The 24748-nt window shown below is 36.3% G+C and overlaps 2 protein-coding genes across 7 annotated transcripts; one reads left to right on the forward strand and one right to left on the reverse strand.

Moving 5' to 3' along the window:
- Positions 1 to 826: 826 nt before the first annotated feature.
- Positions 827 to 13077, forward strand: LOC121856277 (histidine--tRNA ligase, cytoplasmic-like). 5 transcript variants are annotated; one of them, XM_042351702.1, is made up of 11 exons: positions 881 to 983; positions 2350 to 2565; positions 6113 to 6193; positions 7159 to 7266; positions 7383 to 7457; positions 7950 to 8145; positions 8922 to 9055; positions 9685 to 9942; positions 10349 to 10663; positions 11019 to 11168; positions 11501 to 13077. In XM_042351702.1, the coding sequence occupies exons 1-11, from the start codon at positions 972 to 974 to the stop codon at positions 11660 to 11662; spliced, it is 1707 nt and encodes a 568-aa protein (XP_042207636.1). In that variant the 5' UTR covers positions 881 to 971; the 3' UTR covers positions 11663 to 13077. The 5 variants fall into 5 exon arrangements, with proteins under 5 accessions (XP_042207640.1, XP_042207636.1, XP_042207637.1 ...); XM_042351704.1 differs by lacking the exon at positions 2350 to 2565 and adding an exon at positions 2938 to 3156 and having other exon boundaries at positions 886 to 983; XM_042351706.1 differs by lacking the exon at positions 2350 to 2565 and having other exon boundaries at positions 827 to 983.
- Positions 13078 to 13816: 739 nt separating this feature from the next.
- Positions 13817 to 20556, reverse strand: LOC121856279 (uncharacterized protein C1orf50 homolog). 2 transcript variants are annotated; one of them, XM_042351707.1, is made up of 5 exons: positions 20410 to 20550; positions 17841 to 17867; positions 16035 to 16147; positions 15013 to 15231; positions 13817 to 14026 (listed from the first exon to the last, which is right to left on the reverse strand). In XM_042351707.1, the coding sequence occupies exons 1-5, from the start codon at positions 20447 to 20449 to the stop codon at positions 13862 to 13864; spliced, it is 564 nt and encodes a 187-aa protein (XP_042207641.1). In that variant the 5' UTR covers positions 20450 to 20550; the 3' UTR covers positions 13817 to 13861. The 2 variants fall into 2 exon arrangements, with proteins under 2 accessions (XP_042207641.1, XP_042207642.1); XM_042351708.1 differs by lacking the exon at positions 17841 to 17867 and having other exon boundaries at positions 20410 to 20556.
- Between the last annotated feature and the right edge of the window lie 4192 nt (positions 20557 to 24748).

The raw sequence follows: 24748 nt of genomic DNA on the forward strand, positions 1-24748 counted from the left end.
ATTTTAGTATGATAACCACTACCAGTGTTGTTGTGTCAGAGATACAGGGACGAAGGATAACATGTCAAGTTCATTCTCGCTATGCCCCTCCTATCCACATCCGGCCTCAGCACCAATGACCAAGTTGCCAGTTGCAGGCGTGGCTGAGGGGGTAGGCCGGAGATATTAATTCAAGTTCCCTCCTCTGGGTCCTTCCCCACCCAGTGTATCTTAAAACACATTCTTGCACGCCCACACAGCCGTGCATTCATCATAGATAACACTGGGCTTACGGGTGTAAACATTAATCTAAGAATAGGAGACTGAGAAGACTGCATGGAATCAAAATTGACACTAAAGTGACAATTCGTAAACGTTTATTTGTGTTACTGATGGGAAGCTTGATGTAAAAGTATTTTATAAAACAATGAGATACTGATGTTATTTTCGTTTGGCAACTTCCCGTCATTCAAAGACAACGCCAGGATACCGCAATCTGTCTCCATGTTTGTTACTTTGTGCGCCTATAGGAATTAAGTCGGGATCTCACCTCCGTCATCAGAGAATGTGGTTTTGGGAGAATTCAGTAACCTAAGTGGTGAAATGATAAAATAGATTAGGATCACGGAGAGGGAGTAAGCTAGTTAAAAGATAAACGTTTATTTGGCATAAAAATATTAATAGTAACTGATACACCGGAGGTGAAAAACAAATCTTGAAGGGGAAAGACTGTTGACTTGAAGCAAGATTACCTCAATATTTCGGCTTGGCAGTCTTGAACCAAACGTCACTGCCCCCATGTGTTCTTGTGCGTTCGTAAGAGAATGAAACCTAGCAGTATAGAACTTCAAAGCATTTATATAAACAAATCTCAAAGAATTATCCAACTAAAAATATTTATTGAAATTTGGTAATATTATCAAGAGTTGAAATTCTATCTTCAGAAATACATGATGTTTCATCATTGATAAAAGACGAGTGACAACAGAAGCATGGAAGAGAAGGTAAGAGTGAACTCCCTCTTATATTGTCCACACATCATGAACTTGTGGAAAGTTTCATTGTTAAATCTCTGTTATTGAATGTTTTAAGCTAACAGCAATGCAATTATTTATGTTTAGCTGTATTTTATAGCGTTTTAAGTTCTTAATACCTTTCAATATTGTACATTACCGGGCCAGGTTGAAATATCCGTAATTACTAGTTTATTTCATTATTTAAACGGCTCTTTTAAGCCTGAGAATTTCTCACTTTAGGTGTCATATGAGAATGAATGCTAACAAAGCTTAATATAATTTAGGGAGATATTGATGTGATCTGTGTTGTCTGACCAACAGTTTTGGTCATCTGGGAACATACTCTACCGGTACTGTATATACCGGAGTTGACATCGGGTAATACTGAAAGACAGTCACGGGGGGGGCGGGGGGAAATTGGTAATATTTAAGGACAGCTGTCCTGGTTATCCAACCATCTAATCAAAAATCCATCGGAGAAAACTTATTCTTAACTTAAGACTAAAGCATATTGGGTGGAGGAATAACATTTTTCTTTTTCAGGTTAGGTAGATTTTGTTGGTTTGTGAGTATTGCCTAAATGAAAAAGAACTGCATCTTGGCCTTAAGTAATGCAAGTTTGTCTTCTCTCTCCTCCTTTATTATATTAGTTAATATTCAGCCTTATTGTATTGACAACATAGTACAGGTATAGAACAGTACTGTATATATCCTAATATGATCTGTTTTATCAGATCTTATTGTACAGTGTTTAACTCATTTTAATATTGTATGTGAGAACAGTTAAGGAAGACCTTAACAAACTCTACTTGTGTGTGTGTGTCAAAGTTTCTGGGTGATGAGCATGTAACAAGAATAATGCTGCTAACATTTTAACAATTGCTTGCTTCTTGCACAAAATTTTTGTGATTGTTACTGGTACGTAAAGTTAGTGCCATGTGTCTGCTGAAGTGTTTGAGGTTATATGAGAAAGGAAAGGCATGTTTTTTACAGAATTTCCCTCATGTATTAAGATGTTACTGACAGCCACAAGAGACTACAGTATGAATTGTGAAAATTTACAGCATTAAAAAATGTATACATTATACGGTACTGTATACAGGAAAATTATACCGAAGTCAAATTTGTTTTTCTGTCTTACAACTAACTGCTTCCTTTTCATGCACTTGAGATGAAATTTCCATCAGGTACAGTGTGGGTTTGTACACATTAATAGCATTTTAGGGTTAATTTTTTATTAAGAACACTATTATATTCACATGATTACAAATGTTGTACTGTACGTAGTTGGTAATGAAAATTAAATTTTTTTACCTTTTATTAAATAATTTAGTGTCCCTCCTATACTGTACAGGAGCTGCCTCTTATACTGCTGGATGCTCACCTGTCACAATACAGCTATGTGGGAGGTTTTCAACCTTCACAGGCAGATGTAGCTGTCCTGACCTCAGGCTGTGTTCCCCCCAGTCCCCCTCGCACATTACCCAATGTGCGACGGTGGGCAGCACACATGGCCACTTTCTCATCCGTCGAGTGCCTCGCATTTCCCCCGTACACTCTTGGTTGTAAGGTGTGATGCCACACAGTTTTTCTCTTGTACACAGTACTATGACCAGGGACAGTGTTATCTTGCTGCAGTTCTGATTTTAAAGTACAGTCACTTTCTATAGAATAAAACAGATTACATCTTGAGCTGCAGAGAACATCTGGTGCTTAAAGGGGAGTTATGGTGTCACCTTACACTGTGTTAATGTGGAGACTGTGCCATTTTTCCCCCTTTGTTGAGCATGAAGTACAGCCCTGTAATTAATTACAGCCCTGTAATTTACCAGCATTTTGATTGACCATCTTATAGTTTTAAGGTCCAGTATTTCACAGAAGATGAAATGTTATGATCATTTATCAAAATAATCTCACCCTCAGTGTTCCCATCTCTTCACAGCTTGTATCTGTCAGAATCAGGGGTCAGAAAACAACTCCGTAGAATAGTGACATTAGGCCTAGTAGTCCGACCAGGAGAAGACTCAAAATGGCGTTCATTGGTTCATTGGGTAGAAGTGTAAGATCACTGAACCATTTGATAACTGGTAGAGGCATCAACATCCAAGTGTCTACCACGCTCCTCTCATCTCTCCCTGGCACTAGAGGCCTGGCGTGTAAGGTAGGGCACGACTCTACCTCTTGCATTATTAATAGATTTATTGTTGTCTTTATTTTATATTTTGGCAGTAAAATTTTTTACTTTACTTTTTCTTGTAGTGGCTGAATAAAGTACATGCCAGGGAGAGATTTGAGTTCAGATATTAGTCTCTGTTGTTGTGATTTGTTAGTGTTTTATTTAAATTTGGAAAACTTACCAGATTTCATTCATAAAATCAGTATCACTCTGGAGATTGGGGCTTTTGTTGTGATTTGTTAGTGTTTTATTTAAATTTGGAAAACTTACCAGATTTCATTCATAAAATCAGTATCACTCTGGAGATTGGGGCTTTACTGGTTGAAGAACTGCAGCTTGATAAATATTCCAATGTTAATACTTCAAAAATGTATGCACTGTAATACAGTATGTACTGCACTGGGGACTGATTACTGCATAAAGGAGATGGTGCATGGTTGGTAGCTGTATTGTATATGCTGTAGTATGTAAAAACTAATACTGAACGTATTTACTTTGTCTATACAGTATGTTATTAACAAAAGCAAACAAATGCTTTCATGCATGACTAGATTATTAAAAGTTTGTACAGTTGCTTGATTGCTTTTATGCTTTACTGTCAATAGTTTTAATGTGTACTTATTGTGTACTGTGACCTAGTTTATTTAACCTCATAAATACTGTACCACACTTGGTTATCTTGAAAATTCCTTTCACCGTGTTGAATGACGCCTTGCTGCTTTCTTAAGAAGAATATGTACTGTACTGTACAGCTAATGGAAAGATGATTCAGCATGAACACTAAGGTGTAGTTGTTTGTACAATTATTAATCCAAACTATATGCACCCGAACACTCCTGTTTACATAAGTTTCTTTCCCTATCAATAACTCATTCTTTGCATTCTATAGTGTTTTTCAATTTGTAAATTTTTCTCAATTTTTTTCTGTACTATACACTGTAACTCATCTTCCTGTATGAGGTGTTACGGAGAGTACTGTACCAGTGTTTGATTTTAGACTGTAGCATCATTTGGTTTAATTTGTAGTGTGTGTGAGTGAGTCACTGAGAAGTATACGAGGTAATGTAGCTACGTGATTAAAATTATTAGAATGTGTGGCATTTTTGTGCATGATAATATTAAATTCTTATAATACAGTACAGTAGTTTTAAAACTGCTCGAAATTTTTATACATGTCTTAGTTAATTGGTAAATTGTTGCAAAATATTCACACAAAGTTTATACTATTATATAAGGTTAAGTGTAAGTGATGCTGACTTGGTTCCTGTAGAGTGTATGTACAAGTAACAGACACTGTAGACTAAAGGTTTGAAGGCTGAGGCAAATTGGTCAAGTATAATTGTAGCACAAAACTATTAATTAATAATGATATCATTTGTAACTTCTAGGCCATATCATTCATAATAGAAAAATGTGACTTGTTTCAACATAAAAACTCCTTGTCCTTTGAAGTGACTGACATAAATTTATTACTTGTTTATCACTAATTACATATTCATGCTTCAGTACAGTACAGTAGTTTATATACTGTAAGTAAATATCCAAATACTGTACTGTAATAAAGTCTCTTAAGAGTTGTGGTGAAGTAAAAGTGTACAAAACTATAGAGGCTGAAAGGAGTTTATTTTGTTGATTCCAGACATTAGCTGTATGGAAAATAATGGTTATAGAAACTGTAATGGTATAGTTGTGCTTATCTATAGTGATACACCTTATTGTATGATTTTAAACAGTTAGCATATGCTGTCTAGTACCTACAGGTATCTCAAAAAAGTATCTGCCCATACTGTGAAACATTATGAGACCCCGGATTATAGATATTGGGACTTGCATTCACTTTGGTACATAGTTTAACACAAGTACAATAATTCAATGTATATTTATTTTGGAATAATTAATATGGTATTCAGTAACCAAATGTAGTAGGGTCCATATGCCACAGACTCAAAGCCATGGATAATAAACCAACCCTCTCGGGACATTGCGAGTTGCATATAGTACAGTACAGTATTTCGGAAGTCATCGGACCCATCCTGGCAGATACTTTTTTTGAGATACTGTACATCTGCTTATCATATTGCTCTTTATAATGTTTCTGATGTTTTTCCTGTAACAATGCAGCAACCATATTCATTTGAAAGTTTAGTACTGTATTAGATTTAGCTTAATAATTTTTATGCTATTAGCGTGCAATAGATAATAATCATTTGACAGCTTTGGAAAGTGAAAGGTAAACTGAAATGAGTAAGTGCTCTTCAAGATTAAATTTGTTTCTCAAAGTTTGGAAGTCATCTTGTGAGCAGTAGAAATTTTTGCCTCATTTTTATTGGTGAATCTTTCCTTCAAGCAGCTGGGTATGCCATGGTCCCTTCTGTAAAGCCCATAATAAATTCCAGATATTTTGGTACTGAAAAGATTGTAAACAGAGAAAATAGTGTATGTTTGTTCTTGATTCTGGCCACCATGCATCATGGTGGGAAAAGGCTGCCAAGATATAATAATGGTAGAATCATCAAGGTACAGCTCCATACTGTATTTTAGGTCCTGACTTCCTCTAAATGAATACAGTACAGTATTACAGTATGTTATTTTAATTTAATTTTACTGCAATTGACGAAGGGATTGCTTCATTGTTGTTAATATACATTAAGGATGAAAATAAATACTGTATCACCAAAACTTGAATAGTGAAGGAGATTGAATGCTTCTGGTCATTTTATTTGGTTATATCATACTGAGACAGATGAGAGGCACAGTAATGACGGTGAGGACTGTATGATGTCTTGCTGTGAAGGGCATCATGGCCAGTCCGAGGTCACTGGCAGCCATGACCACCGTGAAATTTCAAGCCTGTGAAGTACAAACAAAAACATCAAATCATAAAGAGCTGAGCATGTGTTGTGTTGGTGGTGATGATTGATCTTTCTTATTCCATTTACAGATGGATGACCAGCTGTCAGACTTAGTTCACAAGAACATTAAGATGAGTGGTGAAGCACAAAACTCAAAGAAATGCCCAAAAGTTAGTTATCGATGTTGTTTAACTATTTTATGCTGATCGGTTCTTTACTTAATCATAGGAAATATTGATAAGGAATGTGATGGTGATAGTGACTAGTTTATTGAATCAATTTTCAGGGTTTCCATTATAACCGGCAACCAGCAAAGTTGTCAGATTCAGGTGGCATCTGGAGTGGGTCATATTGTTCATTGAAAAGAATCTTCGTACATCTTAGGATAAAAGATTAACCTTACCTCAAATAATTTCTTAAATTTAACTATTGATTTCTACCCTCAGTTATTCTTTCTTCGGTGAGTTGCAACAGACAAACCAGGGACTCCATTATCTCCAGACTTGCTATCTACACAACACTATATATAATACACTACAGGCTTCAATCTTAACATTTAGTGAAATCCTTGCAGTATAAGCAATGGTTAAAGGGACACGATTATTTCTCGGCAAATGGTTCCCAACACTATGTGAACACTGACCGCCTGCAATGACAGCAAGAATGGAAAAATCTTAACATATTTATTTCTTGAACCTCTGTACTATACTGTGTTTATCTAGATATATTGGTAAGGAAATTTTTAAATATTGAATCCTTTCCAAAGTTTAAGAGCTAGCTTGTGGAAGCCTGATAGTGAAGTGCTGTTTGCCTTCTCGCTCATCACTGCCTTGAGCTCAGTCATTTCTGCTATATTTCTTGCTTTAGATACATTTAGTTTACATAGAGCACACATTGCACTGTATCACCATTACTGTATGTGATTTTTATGCCTTCATATTTCGTGCATGATATATACGAGTTAAAATTCATGTTATTTTTTCTCTCGCTCACACTTCAAAAACCCCTCCCATATGGTGCAGGGTGGCCACTACACACAGTATATTAATGTAAGCACATGTGTTTTAGTTGTACTGTATTAGACATGTTTGAAAAAAAAAATCCTGAATTTCATGTGCAGTTTGTTATCCTTCAGAATAACAAAGGTGGTGAAAGCGGCAAAGGGAAATCTGGGAAATTTACCCTGAAGACCCCAAAGGGCACCAGAGATTATGGTCCTGTTGAAATGGCTGTCAGAAGACAAGTAAGATATTGTGATTCTTGTTAATTTTCTATTTCAATTTTATATCTGAAAATAAGCCAGTCATAGAAAGATTATTAATGAGAATTCATCAATTTCATTTTGTATTATTTTTTCAGGTATTTGATACAATATATGATGTTTTCCACATGCACGGAGCAGTAGAAATTGAGACTCCAGTATTTGAACTTAAGGTTTGTGTTATTGTTTGACAGTTGATGACTAAGAATAAGAAACAATTTCTCTCTCTCTCTCTCTCTCTCTCTCTCTCTTTTTTTTTTCTTTTTTTCTTTTTCTTTCTTTTGACTGGATGGTCTCAGGTCAAACATGTCGCCCACTTTCTGGTATTAAAGACTTGAAGAAATCCCTGGAATACCCGATATTAACTGGGAAAAAATTACAGGTTAACTTGGCTGTCAAATAAGTGAAGCAGTCATCACTATTTTATATTGCGAAACATTTGTTATAAGTTGCTTTAATTCTGTTTCAAGGTTCATGATGTATTCTTCTTATTTAATCTTAACTAATTAAAAGGTGGAATCTTAGCTCTTTTTGTGACAGAAAATATCTAAATGTACAGAATAAAATTTTTTTATATATACTCTAGTACCGGGTAACCTAATTGACTGTAGCTTATAAATTATGTGCTGTCAGTATTATTAGTGACATTTATTTTTCTCCCTTAGGAAGTTCTTACTGGTAAATATGGAGAAGATTCTAAGCTTATATATGACCTGGAAGACCAAGGTGGTGAAATTCTCTCCCTGAGGTATGATCTTACTGTTCCTTTTGCCCGATATGTGGCCATGAATAAGATCACCAACATCAAGAGATATCACGTGGCTCGTGTGTACCGGAGAGACAACCCGGCTATGACCAGAGGTGTGTTGTACAGACGTGGTTATTGTATTGAGATGACTAATTATATGGATTCCAGTTGTAAGGGGCCCCAACCTGACCTGACCTAAGCATACCATTATGATTGGGCCCTAGTTTTAATGGTTAGGTTAGGTTGGACCCTAAAAGCCTGTAATCATTGCAGTCCTGAACTTTGTCACTCAACACTTCACAACAACTGGACGTATTTAGAAGAGCTCTTTAATATAGCCTCCGTCCTCATCTTAACACTCATAGCTACATTGATTAAGTTACGGTGATATAATTATATAAACCCAATGTACTGCCCTGACATTAATATGAGAACTAAGGGGCTAATACAGTCCTTTTTGTTTTACTGGTACTTTTTGATGTTTTTCAAGAATATATTTTGTATTATTTGAGGCAAAGATTTTTTTTTTTTTTTAAACTTGACTAGTATACTGTAGTACCTGTATTGTATTTGCCTTCTGTTGTAACCTCGTACGTACATTAACCTTCATCACTGTTTATGCACAAGAAATAGTCCATCGAGTCATTTACCGTACTTACTCATACTTTGTCTTCCCTATACATACTCCTTAATAAGACTCACACTGAAAGTTGATAAATTATTGCCAAAATATTCTCAAATTTTCTGTTGTAAAAGAAATGATGAAGAACCTGCCTCCATAGGTTTGTGTTAGAAGGTAGAGTGAGTCTGTCTCTAATTTGTGTTATAATAGTAAGAAGGATTTTATTTATCTTAAAAGAGAGAGAATTTATACATATTTCTCTTACAGGCCGATATCGTGAGTTCTACCAGTGTGACTTTGATATTGCTGGGCAGTACGATGCCATGATTCCTGATGCAGAGTGCATACAGTTAGTTCATCAAGTTCTATCAAGGCTAAACCTGGGAGACTTTACTGTTAAGGTGGGTAGTTATTGACTACTCTACTGTACATGGGTATTGGATGATTTTTTTATAATCTAATGATTGATAAAGTTAGAATTCTTATATACCTTTGAAGTAGGAGGCTGAAACTGCATAGCATTGTTCAGAGGAGTTTGTAACACCCAGTAGGGGTTAGGATAGTCATGTGTTTAATAATATTGAAAAGGATTGAGATTTGTAAGAAACTGAGGTTTAAACAATTGGCCTTATTGTACTGTACTGAACATTATAAGCAGCTTTTGCCTGTGGTTTATTTATTTAGAGAAAAAAACATTATTTTTGGTCATCTAAATTTGAAATTCTGAGAAATTGAATGTCAACCCTTAAGCCCCGGGTTAGGGTGCTGCTGACAGTACCCCCCACGCGGGGTTAAATCGAGAAAAAAATCAACATTTCCAAAAATAATGAAAAAAAAAATGGTGGGAAAATAGGCGGACGTTCTGGAACGTCACCCGGGACGCGCTAATCGGACGTTCTGGAATGTCACCCGGGGCCTAAGGGTTAATAGGAAATATTTTTTTTTGGAATGTATAAGGATTTGTAAAAAATAACTTGAATCCGAAATTATTTCTGTATTTTATTAATTTTCATTACTCTTATATTTTTAGGTAAATCATAGAAAAATCCTCAATGGTGTGTTTGGTGCATGTGGTGTTCCAAGTGAGAAGTTCCGTCCCATTTGTTCAGCTGTGGATAAGCTCGACAAGACTCCGTGGGAAGACGTAAGAAAAGAAATGGTTGACGAGAAAGGTTTGGATAGTGATGTTGCTGACCTTATTGGGGAATATGTGAAGTTGTCTGGCAGAGAGGATCTCTTGGAAAAACTGAAGCAAGATGAAAGATTAAAAAATTCAACTGATGCTCAGGTAAGATCACTATAAAGAGATTTACAGGTCAAAACATCCTAATCAAGGTTTGTCTGTCCTGTGTGAGTATTTCCCAGTGGGATGAACCAGTTCTTGTCTGTGCCTGTTATTTTATTATTTTCCATTATGTGGGGGTAAAATGCAAATAAACCTTGTAGAATTGGCATGAACTGATTTGATAGCTGGGACTAATGTTTGGGGGGGAAAAAATGAACTTTCAAAGCTTTCCTATTTAAAAAAAAAATAGATAGACCAGAAAAGGTCGTGCTTTTCAAGATTTCCAGTTTAACATTCCTTACTTTATTTACTATGACTATACTGTAGACTGTACACATATTTTGTAATAATAAATAAGTAATATTTCACAAATGTTTGTCTGATAACCAAGAGAGATCTTTTCCCACAGGCTGGCCTTGCAGATATTACTCTTCTTTATCAATATTGTAAGAGCTTAGGTTGTGATGTTCACTTGGTATTTGACATGGGCTTAGCAAGAGGCCTTGACTATTACACTGGAGTTATTTATGAGGCCGTGTTGATGGCCGGCCAAACTTCTAAAGGAGAGGGACCCGTAGGAAGCGTTGCTGGAGGTGGGCGGTACGATGGGTTGGTTGGAATGTTCGACCCTAAAAAGAAGACTGTGCCTTGTATTGGTCTTAGTTTTGGCATTGAGAGATTATTTGCCATTCAAGAACAGAAGCAGCGAGCTGAAAATGAGAAGGTCAGTGATTGGGACTTGGTGTACTGTATTATGACTGACTGAGACTCATTTGTAAGTATAATTTGTTTACCCTTAATAGTATCCTGGGATCAGTTTGATGAGTGCTGTTAATGTAACCTGAATAAATAAAGGCACATATATATAATTTATATTACAACAAGTATGTATGATGTTGCTAATTAAAGCAAAATTTTTTAAATTTCAATTCATTGCATGCTTAAAAGTAGTTGAGATTCTTATTAAAATTTGGTTGAGGAAAACTCAGTAAGTTCATGCTGATACACCATTTCTTGTTTAACTCAGCTGTTATCCTGAAACTTTAAGTTTGGACTTTTTCTTTTTTTTTGCTCCACAGCTTCGGTCAACTCAAACAGAAGTGTTTGTCGCAGCTGCATGTAAAGGAATGGTCCATGACAGATTGAAACTTATTGGTCTTCTACATGAAGCAGGAATTAAAGCAGAAAGTAGCTACAAAAACAATCCCAAGATACTCAATCAGTTACAGGTAAGATAATTTTCTTGTTAATTCATGTTATGGTGTGTTGCTATCCTAAGCTTAGCATAGTTGTCTCGGGCAAAGTTTTTACATTAATTAGGTGCATTTTTATCCCATGTAAAAATGCATCACAGGTGTTAGTTGCTTTAACTTGCTGCAAATTTAAGGAAATACAATCTTGTTTAAGGTACATTATCATTCAAATAAAATGTTTTAGATATGGAGATTATGAGCAGGGTTGTCAGCTCAAATATTTCAAATACAATACTGTATTGTATAGGAAAATTTTACTTCTGCATGATGTATTAATAAAAAAAATTGACACACTTATTTTATTACAGTATGCTGAAGACAATGCTATTCCCCTTGTGGTGTTAATAGGTGAGTCAGAAGTACAAGAGGGTGTGGTGAAGTTACGAGAAACAGCAACACGTGCAGAGGTCACCATCAAAAGAGAGGAATTAGTTTTGGCAGTAAGACAGAGGCTTGGAAAAAATTCATAAGGTAGTGTACTATACAGTACATATTGTAGTTGTTGTCTAGTGCTGGTGCAGTTAAAAATTTCTCATAAAGATTGTTTTGTTGTCCATTACAAGCAGAATCTTACCAAAGTTAATCTTTAAATTAATATTTTTTTTTCTGTAGTCTAACAAAGTTTTAGTAAAAAAAAAAAAAAAAAATCTTAAACTAGCATTAGAGAAACACTAAAAAAAATAATGAATGATCATGGTAAATGAACAAGGGGTGAAACAGCTTTGAAAGGATGATCCGTGGAGTCTACTATGCAATTATGAATTAATTGTAAACTGTGTACAGTAGTGTAATCTTACGTTTGCTTCACACGAGAGAAAACTAATGAAATGTGATACACAGCTGGTTATTTTGCCCCTTGAAGAGTAACACATTGTGCATAATTCAGGGACCAAGCTTCTGTCTTTGGTAGGATTGTGTGGTGTTACTTTTATGTATACACGTCTGGCCAGTAAGCCAGCCTTGGCTCTGGACCAGCTGACACCCGTTTCCAGAAGGGCATCGCTTTGCTCTTTTCTATTTATTACTAATTTATGTTGCTGTAATGTAATGTCATTAAGGTAAGATTTCCCTTGGACACAGAATTGAAAATTTATTTGACAATTTCTTGGAATTTGTGATTTTACGCATTGTTTTAAAAAGAAACACGAGTCTTATAATTGAAAAAATTATAGGATGTCTGTGGGTTAGCTACAGTAGCCAGTCTTGATTACATTGTTTGTTTTTAATGACAAATCTGAATTAAGTTTCATGTAAATTATATGTACCTTAGTTATGTTATCTTTCTCACACACATCCTCTCTGTACGTCATTCAAAATAACACTCACCCACCCACACAGGTAATTCTCTAGGTTAGGTTATGTTTCATGTTAAAAGGTATAATACTGTACTTATAAAGGTGTTTCAACAGATTTTTCTTCATAGAATTATTGTTACACTGGTCACCCTTGGTTAGTTCTCGTTTTATTGTTGAGAGCAGAATTACTTTTACTGTACAGTATGAAGAAATAATGCCTTGTGTTGTAATATTTCAAGAATACTGCATTATCCTTTTAATATAAAATTTATGTTTCCTGAGAACTACCCAACAGAGCACACACACACACACACCGAGTTGAATCTGTTTGTAGGTCCAGCGTATTCACCATTGTAGGGCTAGCTTCTTTTTGTAATACTGTACTTTAAAAAACGTCCATGCACCAATATTGTTTTTATATTACCATGACTATGTATAACATATGCATCAGCAAAGGCACTTATGTGAGCTTTTATTCATGTCTACATTTTTTATGCTGATTTATTCCTTTAAAGAAATATCCAGAGTATAATTAATATTGTTGGTTTGTATAATGGTTGACTCCAATAAATTTAGATTTTCCAGGGAAAGTATCTTTTTTTTGTCACATGGGTGTTGTCTACATAACTCAAGTGGAGATGTACTGTACAGTATTGCATCAGTATTGGTGTTAATATAGTCATATCTCTTAGAACGCTGTTACGTTACAGCACTCTGTCATATATATATATATATACAGTACTGTATATATATATTCACAGTAGTTATAAAAATAAGGTAAAGATAAAGGATTCCACACAATCAACTACTTGTATTTTATTAACTGCTGCCAAGACTACTGAACATATTCCTGGAGAAGATGGAAAATCTCTCAAGTTTGTGGAATGAAGGTCACAGTATCACATGCATCTAAGCCAGTTCATCATCATGGAGAAGACTAGTATCTTCACGTACCTCCAGGAACATTAAGGAGAGGAATTGTCAATGGAGACATTACACGCAAGTCGTAGGTGGTTCGAGAAGCAAATAATAAAAATATATATATAAAATTCTCTGTAAATCAGCAAGAAAGAAGGTTTTGCAAACAAGTTTTCTCCTTATTTTGGTGCTTTATGGTTCATGTCTCTGATAACAGGCGACCCTTGTGGTGCTGGGCTTCAAAGTCAACCAACTGTGGACAAACTAACAATACTGTTTTGATGACTACTATTCATGATGTAATTAGTCTTGCAGCATTATCATTAACCACCATGTTTGAATTTTAAATCAATAAGGAATATAATAATGAGTCAATGCACAGAGTGGAAATATTATGGAATAAAAAACATGTTCATATACTTTTTAATGTACTTTTCTAAATATAAATTAAACCCATCATTTGCCCATGGTTATAGATAATGTATTAGAGCATGTCAGGATCTTGTTAATCATCAGCTGGTCATTAGTTCTGGCATCCATCTTATTCTCTGGTGTCCATGACTGATCATGCTCCAGACGGAATGATCCCTGAAATTCATGAGGACACGTTGAGCCCCACTCCTGAAAAGGATCGAGAAAAACAATTTTACTCCTGTGAATTAATGAATGATGTAAGATTATCCAGAGAGAGTTTCAGGCATTATTCTCAAGGATTCATACTGGCACTTTTACCCTCATCTTTCTAAATACTCCTGTACCAGGTTAGGAAGAGTTATAGTACAGTAATTGGCTACTCAGCTGAGATCTCATTTATGGCATTACAGTAATTGGTAATACTGTATGTATGTACTGAAAGACAATGAACAAATATGTGTGCACAATGTAGCAGAAGGATGCACAACCAAACTTGGCTATGATAGGAAAGTGGCTTGTCAGTAATTTTAGCCAATGGCATGTCAGCATTACCAATTATTTGGAAAGGTAGGGGGAGCTTCATCCGTACAGTATTAGGCTGGGAATATGCAGTGTGGTGTGGCTGAGTTGCCAGAGGATGCAAGATATTTAATATAAAACCTAAATATTGTTGACACAATTCGGACCAAGAGATTAAATGTAGATCACCAAACTTTAGGAAGAAGTGTCAACTGAAAAAAGGCAGTTGTGATATGTTGGACTATCAGGAGAATAGTGTACAAGTATGATAATTTTATAGTTAAGATATATGAGGCGGGAGGGAACAGAAAATAATAGAATTTATTTTTTAGTAAGAATGAATGAATGGAGTACTGTACCTGTGTTATGCAAGGGCAATAATGATGGTGGAATTTCTGTACACAGTATGTTGCTGGTAGGTACATATTTATTCTCTGTTAATGCAGGGTAATACTATGGAGTATTTTGACTTTGGCTGTGGTACTGGGTCTGCATAGGAGGCCCTCATTCTGGGCAAGAAGTCGACAAGTGAAGAAAGTAAAAGTAAAAAATAAGAAGTTAACATTTTTGAAACCACTTATACTGTAATCTTACAAAAAAAAATCTTTCAAGCCACTTTGTCACCTGTCTTGTTCTCACCCAGAGTGCCCAGTATGACAATTCTTAAGAAATACCTGAGGGCTGATAATAGAGAAGTATTTTAGTCCAGATGGCCGTCGGTAAAGATGGTAGATGTTACCGGGCTTTTTAACAAAGTTACAGGGTACATGGTGAAGGTCAGCATTTTCCTTGGCCTCTTGCAGGACTCTTCTGGCCTGCTCCTGAAGAAATCGCACTTGCTCTGTGATCACCTGCAGCTTGTTGCTTACATTAGCGTGTACAAATGTGTCGGCCTGAAATAAAAATTAAATTCATATTTCTATGGCTGTACCAGAGATTATTGTTCATACTTAAAGTGGTTCACACACTAGTGACCACATAATTCTGTACTTGTCAATAGCCTCAGTGGGCCTCTTGAATTGTGTACACTTGCACTGGGTTTGCAATTATCATGAAAAAACAAGTTGTTTCCAATTTACAACACATGACCAATACATATATAAATACTGTACTGAAAGTTAAGCAAACTGCTTAATTTTGCTCTTCACACAAACCAGTTATTTTATTATTTTTTTTTTGTGAAATGCCAAGCAGCAATCTTCATACTGCTGCATCTAAGTTAGTTCTCCTTAAACCAGAACTAAAGGTTATCTAATGCCATAGATCTTATTGTAACATTGCCTTGATTTATTTTTTCTTCACTATGCTTTACTATAAACTACTCAAGAGCAAAACAAGTCATGTGAACTTTGACCCTCCTCAGTAACAGCTAGACTTCTACTTGATAACATATTAGTATATATGGCAAGTAAACTCTTACGACAATTTCACATACTTTACTGTACTGTAATTTAATTTCAAGTGGGGGACTAAGTTCTCACTCAAATTTCATGTTATATTCACTAATAACCAGTTGTAGTAGATAGATGTCATTGTTATCTGTACTGGGGACTCTATAATGTATCCTTATACATTATCTTACAACAGAATGAATAACCAAAAAAGTTACAAATTTAAGTTGCCCCAAGGTCGTCGGTGTTTCCTCAGTCTATGTACAGTATTAACGTAAAAGTGTACCTGATTATAGTGTATTCACCTTTTGGATTTCTTTGGCTAGTTCTACCAAGTCCATACTGTCCACTTTGTTGGTCCGGTATGGATTGACTAGCTCAAACCCTCCAGGTGATGTGTCCATTTCCACGAGGTTAGCTGAAAAAAAAAACGCAGGTTCTTTATATTCAGAATCTTTCTAGTCGTAGAATGTTTTGCACTTTTTGTTACAATATATTACCATGAAAAAAAAATTTATAATATAAACTACAGTTTGAGGAAATGTTTCATCATGCTATGTGGTACAGTACTGTATTAATTACAGTTACCTTCATATTTCTATTTTGTTTAACACCTTTATCATAATCTTTTTCCACCTACATTAAAAGTAGAGCAAATGGAAATATCTATAAATAACAATAATAGTAAAACAATTAAAGAGACAAAAGAGGTAATTAACACATACTGTACAAACAAATTACTGTACATTATAAACACATGCACACTAAGCTTATTTCGATGCAATGTAGGGAACAGGAAATAATCTCTATGAAGCCCTTCCCCTCATACGTACTGCTAACCAAGACCAAAGGAACAATCTGAATATCAGTTATGTTTTTAAGCTTTTGATGATCCATGTTTACACAACTGAACTTAGCTAAATATTAATAATCCATGTAGATTGGATTACTTGTCTTTGGTAACCTGTATAATAATTCTGGCATGTCCTGTAAATTTTTCCTACATAAGTCATAATCAATAAATACAAAACTACATAAAATCCAAGTGTGGTAAAAGGTATTAAAGTACAGTTATAAAATACATAGTGTAATGGCTGTTCAGTTCATGACCTATATTCCATTTATATTTAGAACCAATTTATGGTGCACAAGATGTTTTTGATCACCACTGTTAAATCTTGAGAATTTTTAGGTGACAAGTTGTGTTCCGTAGTCACTCATTTCATATGTCTTATTGGTGCAGAAAGTTGTGATATGATTGGTTTAAAACCGGATTTGATTTGAGCTTGATACTGCTTGGTCTGTTTGAAGCAGAGCTCAAAGATGCTGTAATGAATGGAAATGGTCCTCAATAATCAGTCGTGTTGTGATCGGCTTGAAAATTAATGACCAGCCACCAACACACAAGATGTTCAACTGTGTGTGACCCAGGATGTTGTGACAGTGACCACTTTGGTGTGAAGTGGGTCACTTTTAAGTACAAAATTTATGACATTAGCAGTAGTATGGCATGTCCCACCTCAAACTGTGATGTGCACTATGCTAGGTTGGGCTGCCACCTTATTGAATTCTTCATGTGGTTCATAAAGCTTAGGAACCTGGAAATCCGTATTGCTATGAGCCTTGTACAGTAGTCATACTGTAATTTCTATACTGTACTATTCTTATTACACTATCTGTCTAAATACCATGTACTACTACTGCTTTGATGTCACTAGTAATCAAGTACAGGTATGACAGCATGGCTAATCTTATCGCCAATTTCCCCAGAAGGATAACTGTACAGACATGGGGTATATTGATCATATATCATCAAGTAACACATGGTTGAGCATGAATTGGCCAGGGTGTCAAGATCACCTCAGTGATGGACCAAATTCAGTTACTGCTGTAACAACCTAAAGATATTTGACTACAGTATTACAAGTATTAAGAAAAGTCAACAACCAAAAATAAGAAGTACAGTTATAGGAGCTTCCAATTACATGCTGGTGCAAAATGGATATTATTTAGCTTTACAATGTGTCATAAATAAAATAAATTCTGGTACGTAAATAAAACAAGAAGAAACTAACATGCACCTTAAACAGTTTGTTATAATAACCACTCACCTACAGTGCATGAGCTGTCATCTGCATCTATCATATGTAATTTTGTATTAATAATTAAGTATTGCAATTACTATCTTTTCAAATTTTAATAATTACCAGCTGTATGTCAATTAGTTAATGAAAAATGTAATGTACAAAGCATCCGGTGAGTGTAACATCAGAGAGATCACATTACAAGTTAATCCTATTTTTTATTAACTAAGCTAGCACAAAATGCAAAAAAAATAATGATATTTGTTGTCAACAGCTGAAATGAAGCTGTACCCAATCCAGTCATTATACAATATCATGGAGTGTATCTTCAGGCAGCTACTACTTAAGTCTTATCTGTAAAACTGGTACAGATAAGACCCATAACAGGTTAATTAACATGATCTCTTGAGTGACAGTCATCATGGCTTTAATTATCTGGTTGTAATAGTGAACCAACCAATAAACATTTACTGGAGTAGAGACTAAGACTGGGCTATAAGAGTTGTTTACTGTCTCAAGACTGGGCTATAAGAGTTGTTTACTGTCTCAAGACTGGGCTATAAGAGTTGTTTACTGTCTCAAGACTGGGCTATAAGAGTTGTTTACTGTCTCAAGACTGGGCTATAAGAGTTGTTTACTGTCTCAAGACTGGGCTATAAGAGTTGTTTACTGTCTCAAGACTGGGCTATAAGAGTTGTTTACTGTCTCAAGACTGGGCTATAAGAGTTGATGAATCTTGGGTTCATTCACTGAAAACTACAAGATTTATCAATGAGACTGAAGTTGTAAAAGGGCTGGTTTCACCTTGACTTGATCAACACACAATATGCATTTTCTAGTCTAAACATCAGCAAGAATATTATAACAAAGTTTTATGGATAATGTAAAATCATGTGTTCTCTTAGTGAGATTCTGAAGAGGAAACAGAAATCCTAAGAAAAAAAATGCTTAGACAATGTACCTTTTTTTTTTTTAAACACATTTTAATACTGCATCTTCACCAAACATATTAACTGTTAATATTTTAGTTTACCCAGAACTGGCCACAAGTCTAGCATAAAATTCTGACCAAACCTTACTGGCAACATGGTGGCTATAATGTGGGCGGCATATTTTCTGGTTTAAAAAAGATTGGTCAGTTTATAATAAGCCCTATACAATGTAGCACCCCACTAGGTGTCTGTTGATACAGTAGTTCATGTTTATCCCTTAAGCTGTAGACAACTTGATGCTGGTCATTTCACAATACAATGAATCCTAATACAGCACTTAGTAACTGGTTACACACAAGCTTCTACATTATGTAATACTGTATACAGTACTGTATTAACTTGACAATTTCTTTCAAATACTGTTCCTCAAGTTTGTTATACACTACAGTACTGCAATTACAGTACAGGGTATTCTAAAACAAATATGTACTGTAATTTCTGTACAGTATAACTGATTTTAATGTTGCTATTTATTGGACAACAAATACTGTATACATAAAATCTGTCAAAATCATCAACACTGAAATATAATGTGAATTCACTAGACAGCAACAGAAATTTTACCCAATAGAAAACTCCATTGACTGATGAAAAGCAGCCCTCGCTGCTGGGACAACTGTAAGGACACTGGAGACATGACCAAATACAGTACCGGCTACTATCAAATTGTCTCTTGGTCAAAAATTAGTTTAGATACCAAGTGAAAAACTTATCATCTAATGATTTCAGTAAAAAAATATTAATATCTGTACAATATAAAATTTTCTCCATACTGTAACAATAAATAATGGAGGTTATTCAAAACAATAAAAAAGACACCTCAATACAGGCAACAATTTGTTAAAGACCATTTTGATGTGCAAACAACTACTGTAGTGTTAACCTGCGTCAGTGTTTGATACTTCTGACATAGGTCTGACTTAACATCAGCACAACTGATGTTAGTCAACCTAATTAGTTTTATATTGTCCAATAATGCTCTTGGTGCTTCCTCTTCAATAGTGATTATGGATGATAGAAAAAGGAAAGAAACAACTACGTTCCACCCACCTTTCTTATCAAGCCCATCAAATGCACACAAGAGTTTAATTATTAAATTATCTTCACCTCTACTTGTACACAATGCTGTGATCTCCCCTACTATGGCAAACCAGTACTGTACAGTAGTTTGATGATGCCACAAAAATATGGATCCATTGAATAGCCTTTGTCAATCTGGCATACTAAGTGCTTCTCATTCATGTACTATATTTTTCAATGGCTAAACCATGACAAAGGAATAATGATTTAATAAAATGGTCGGTTTGAGTACAAAGGATGTTAGATTGTTAGGTTTTACCGTAACTATTTAATCTTTGGTTCTCTTCTTTCCCTGCCAATATTTGTTTATTTCTAATTACCTTCCAATAGGATTTTTTAAACATACACCCAGCATACGTTCTATTGGTGTCATAAGTCTTCTATAAACTTTATCTTGATGACATAACAAAGGTGAGTATTCCTCATCATTCACTATCACTAAATAGTCTCATGTCACCACAGCAGCTAAGCTTATAACGCATGTACCACATACCTATTAAGCTTATAACGCATGTACCACATACCTATTGGCCTTGAGGCATCTTGTAATCTATTTAAAGCCATTTTATCCACAGAGCAGCAGCCAGGAGTACCAGTGACGGCGATATCTGCTGACGGAGTGAGACTGAACGGACTCTCCCCTCAGTTTTGTTTACGTTGTTCCGTAACAGCTGACGCCTCGTACATTACTCACCTCACACTGTACGACAATTAACCCTCTTTCACGTTATTCTATCTTGATTTAAATGAGTATACAGGACGAGGAATTTAAACTATATATCAAGTAACATTTTAAGTCCGAATTTTACGCCGAGAACCTGTGTGAATGAGTGCTACAGTTATATGATGTTACATTTTTATAAGGGGGAAGCTAGGATATTATTGCAGACTTTTTATTCTTTGTGTGATATATTCGTATTTATAATCATGTTCATTCAGAGGAGAGCTTTCTATTTGTAATTTTAATTTAACAACAACATGGGCGTAATTTAATGTACGACACATGCGCTGGAACGTACTGTGCTGAATATATCGTACGCTTTATTGATTAACTAGAAGGTTGTGAGGAAGGAACCTGATTCTCAAGCTGTTAAAAACTGGGACACCGGTAGTTAATGGCTTACTACTTACCCCTTTAAGAATAAGGAACTAACCCCTTAAGTACGATGGCAACCCCCCTGAGTACCATGTTTTAACCCCTTGAGTACGAGTAAAAGGGAAACCATGAATATAATGATTAATCCCTAGAATATAATAACCTAATCTTTTGAGTACAATGAATTAACCTCTCGAGTACAGTGATTGAATTCCTTGAGTACAATGAATTCCTCGAGTATAATGAAAATTTTATGAGGACAATAACCCATTTCCTCTTGAATACGGTAATAATGTACTCAGATTAAATTATCGTACTCAGAGAATTTATGCAAAGAACGTAAAATTCATGGATAGAGAGAAGAGAGAAAGACGAATCAATAGAAAGAGAGAGAGAGAGAGAGGATGACGAAAAATGAGAGGAAGGGTGGAAGGCAAACGAGGGAATAAAATGAGAGTTTAAATGAGGAAAGGGATGATAACGTGATAAGCAAAACAAGGATAAACGAGGGGAGGAAGAAGATTGGATAAAGCAAGATAATGAAGAAATGGAGGAGAAATTCAGAATGGGTGATGATGCAGGATGAGGGGAGAGAGTGAATAGAAACGAGAGAGAGAAAATGAACGTGGAAATTAATATAGAATGGAGAAGAAGCGAGAGTGAAAGGAAAGAAAGAGAGAGAGAGAGAGAGATAAAGTGAATGGTAAGAGATAAACAGGAAGAGATTTTTTGTGGGATATAATTTCCTAAGGTCTTGATTGTGTAAAGGTGGGGTGTGGGTAGATTTGGGCGGATGTGGGTAGATTTTGATGGGCTGTGGGTGGATTTGGGCGGATGTGGGTAGATTTTGATGGGGTGTGGGTGGATTTGGGCGGATGTGGGTAGATTTTGATGGGGTGTGGGTAGATTTGGGCGGATGTGGGTAGATTTTGATGGGCTGTGGGTGGATTTGGGCGGATGTGGGTAGATTTTGATGGGGTGTGGGTGGATTTGGGCGGATTTGATGTGGTAAGATTTCAGTGGGGTGTGGGTGGATTTGGGCGGATGTGGGTAGATTTTGATGAGGTGTGGGTGGATTTGGGCGGATGTGGTAAGATTTCGGTGGGGTGTGGGTGGATTTGGGCGGATGTGGGTAGATTTTGATGGGCTGTGGGTGGAGTTGGGCGGATGTGGGTAGATTTTGATGGGCTGTTGGTGGATTTGGGCGGATGTGGTAAGATTTCGGTGGGGTATGGGTGGATTTGGTCGAATGTGGGTAGATGTGGATGTGGTAAGATTTCGGTGGGGTGTGGGTGGATTTGGGCGGATGTGGGTAGATTTTGATGGAGTGTTGGCGGATGTGGGTAGATTTCGATGGTGTGTGGGTGGGAGTGGGCGAATGTGCGTGGGTGCAGCTGGGTGTGGTTGAATGGGCCAGCTGCTGAACTGAGATGAGGTCGAGACAGTCACAGACTCAGTAGTAGTGCGGCGGCCGTGCGAGTGGGAAGTGCTGGCGCGTTGCTTTCTATACATGTCTTTCCCATGTGTACACGGCTCATGAGTGTACTGGATTCGTTACCCATGTGTACACGTCTCGTTAATCATATGTACACGGCTTGTTACTCACGTGTACACAGGATTTTGAGTGTACAGGACTCGCTACCCATGAGTGTACTCGCCTCTCAATGTACTGTATCCTTCATTACCCATGTGTACGCGCTTCAACAGTGTACATTCATCCCTGAGGGTACACGCCATGCTACTAAAGTGTACATATTTCCCAGACTATACGCGTCTTATGTGTACACTCCTCCGTATCAAGATGTACACGCCTCGCTACTCAGATGTACACGCTATACTGTATAAATATTCCCATATCGCTGAATACACACATAACGCTAATTACAGAACAATAAGTGTACACGCAGTAATAAGTGTAGTTTACACGCAACAATAAGCACATACACTCGTACACCCCATCTCTCTAAGTCCCAATTAATGTAATTAGTCATTTAGGTTGTCGAAGTGAAATCCAGTTGTGTTTTACAGTATTTTTGTTAATTTATTTTTAATTTGTTAATTTGACCTTTATTATTATTATTATTATTAGTAGTAGATTTGCTCTTGTTATTTTTTACTGTATATTATGCCATATGCTGTAAATGTATATCTCTATACACTAGAGTCTAGTGTATACAGATATACATATTATGTGGTTCTTAACCTTTTTTGAGTCACGGACCCCTTTGAGAAACTGGTGAAAGCTATGGACCCCCTCCCTAGAAAAATGCACATAAGCACAACTTTGCTTGCAATGAATATACTTTATTCTATTGAAAATTCATTGCCTCATACAGTGCATGACATACACAAAGTATAGTGAATATAAATGTTAAATTTTTATCTGACCTTCACTGACCCCCTGAAGCCCATCCATGGACCCCAGGTTAAGAACCCCTGCTTAAGTTCGGACTAGACATTATGTGACGTCGTTGTCTATTGTAGTTTGTTTGGCTAGTTCAGGAAGGAAAATTAAGGTGGGTTTTTCACAAGGTAGAGTGTGATTATAAGCAGACCCGGGAACTTTACCTTTGCAACTAAAACACGATTATAGTTAAATATAGCATGGAAGGTGAGTGAGTTAATGAATTATTGAACAGTAAGTGTATGTGTCCTCTTAATAACGCGAATAAGAATTTACTTTCAAGTTTAATTCTTCTCAAAACACTCCTGACGGCACCAGTAGCTCACAAATCATCCCTGTTAACACTTTCTTCAAAATTTGCATGAAAGAATAAACAAATGTCACGTGTTGTCCCGTTGGAGCTGGAAATTATTCCTACAGTTACTAGAACCAAAATAAAACGGTAAAGTAACCTTGTCCTTACTTATTATTACTGTATTGTCAACGTTGAATAATAATAAAACGCTTTCATTTACTAATACAGTAACTATTTTATTTTGCTGTATTTTTTTCCATTGTGGTACACATATTAATTGTTTTACTCATATATATATACCCTGCACTTTATGTGACGAGTATTTTTCCAGCCAAGGTTTTAGTTTCGTCTGTGTGTTCGTTTGTCAGTAGTCTTACTCAACGTTTGTAATAAAAACAAACGAGAATACGGAATAAATTGTAAATGTGTTTTATGCAGTTATGGTGTAATTTCTGATGTCAAAGGCGAAAGTCTCGAGTTTATCTAGTAAAGATTTTTTTAGATTGTCCCGGAGGGGGCTAGTTTATTGGGCACCCCCTTACATCCTGTGCAAGATGAAGCGCAGAAGCGTTTACAGCGCCCATCTGGGAAGCATGCGGAGTTCATGCTTGCCTTTATGACTCATGCATTAAGGGCGTAAAAGCCTGAAGGGTCATGGGTTTTGTCAGCCAGTTACATACAGTGACAGAATGATGAATGTGTGTGTGGGGGGGGGAAATTCCCGGTACTATTTATCTGTTTATGGCAAAGCGTGGCAGGTCCCTAATAATGTCAAGTGCCAGGCCATAGCCAGAAGGCATTGACAATATTGAGGGACATACCTTTTAGTGTGATTGTGATGGCGTGTACGTCGGTAGTGTCGGCTTCAAGGGGGACGTCGAGAGGTTGGTAGGGGACGTCCTTCTTGGCGTAGATGCGTAGTCCACTGGCATGTCCTCATGGTGGTCAATTGATGTGGAGAACTGAAGTGGATGGGCCCCAGGTGCCGGCACGCCGGTGGGGTACATGGGGCTAGTAAAGGCAATGTAGTGCAGTAGTAGGTCAAGCCAGTCAGAATGATAATTATAA

Source organism: Homarus americanus, unplaced genomic scaffold (assembly GCF_018991925.1).
Source record: "Homarus americanus isolate GMGI-L3 unplaced genomic scaffold, GMGI_Hamer_2.0 scaffold48016, whole genome shotgun sequence".
NCBI lineage: Eukaryota > Metazoa > Arthropoda > Malacostraca > Decapoda > Nephropidae > Homarus > Homarus americanus.

Excerpts from the sequence above, each read along its gene's own strand:
- LOC121856277 (XM_042351702.1), top strand. Across the intron at positions 7,458-7,949 it reads CTCCAGTATTTGAACTTAAG|GAAGTTCTTACTGGTAAATA; the intron begins GTTTGTGTTATT and ends TTTCTCCCTTAG. Across the intron at positions 9,943-10,348 it reads AAAATTCAACTGATGCTCAG|GCTGGCCTTGCAGATATTAC; the intron begins GTAAGATCACTA and ends CTTTTCCCACAG.
- LOC121856279 (XM_042351707.1), bottom strand. The coding sequence starts at position 20,449 with ATGGCTTTAAATAGATTACAAGATGCCTCAAGGCCAATAG. Across the intron at positions 16,148-17,840 it reads TGACAGCTCATGCACTGTAG|CTAACCTCGTGGAAATGGAC; the intron begins GTGAGTGGTTAT and ends TTTTTTTTTCAG. Across the intron at positions 15,232-16,034 it reads TAGCCAAAGAAATCCAAAAG|GCCGACACATTTGTACACGC; the intron begins GTGAATACACTA and ends TTTTTATTTCAG.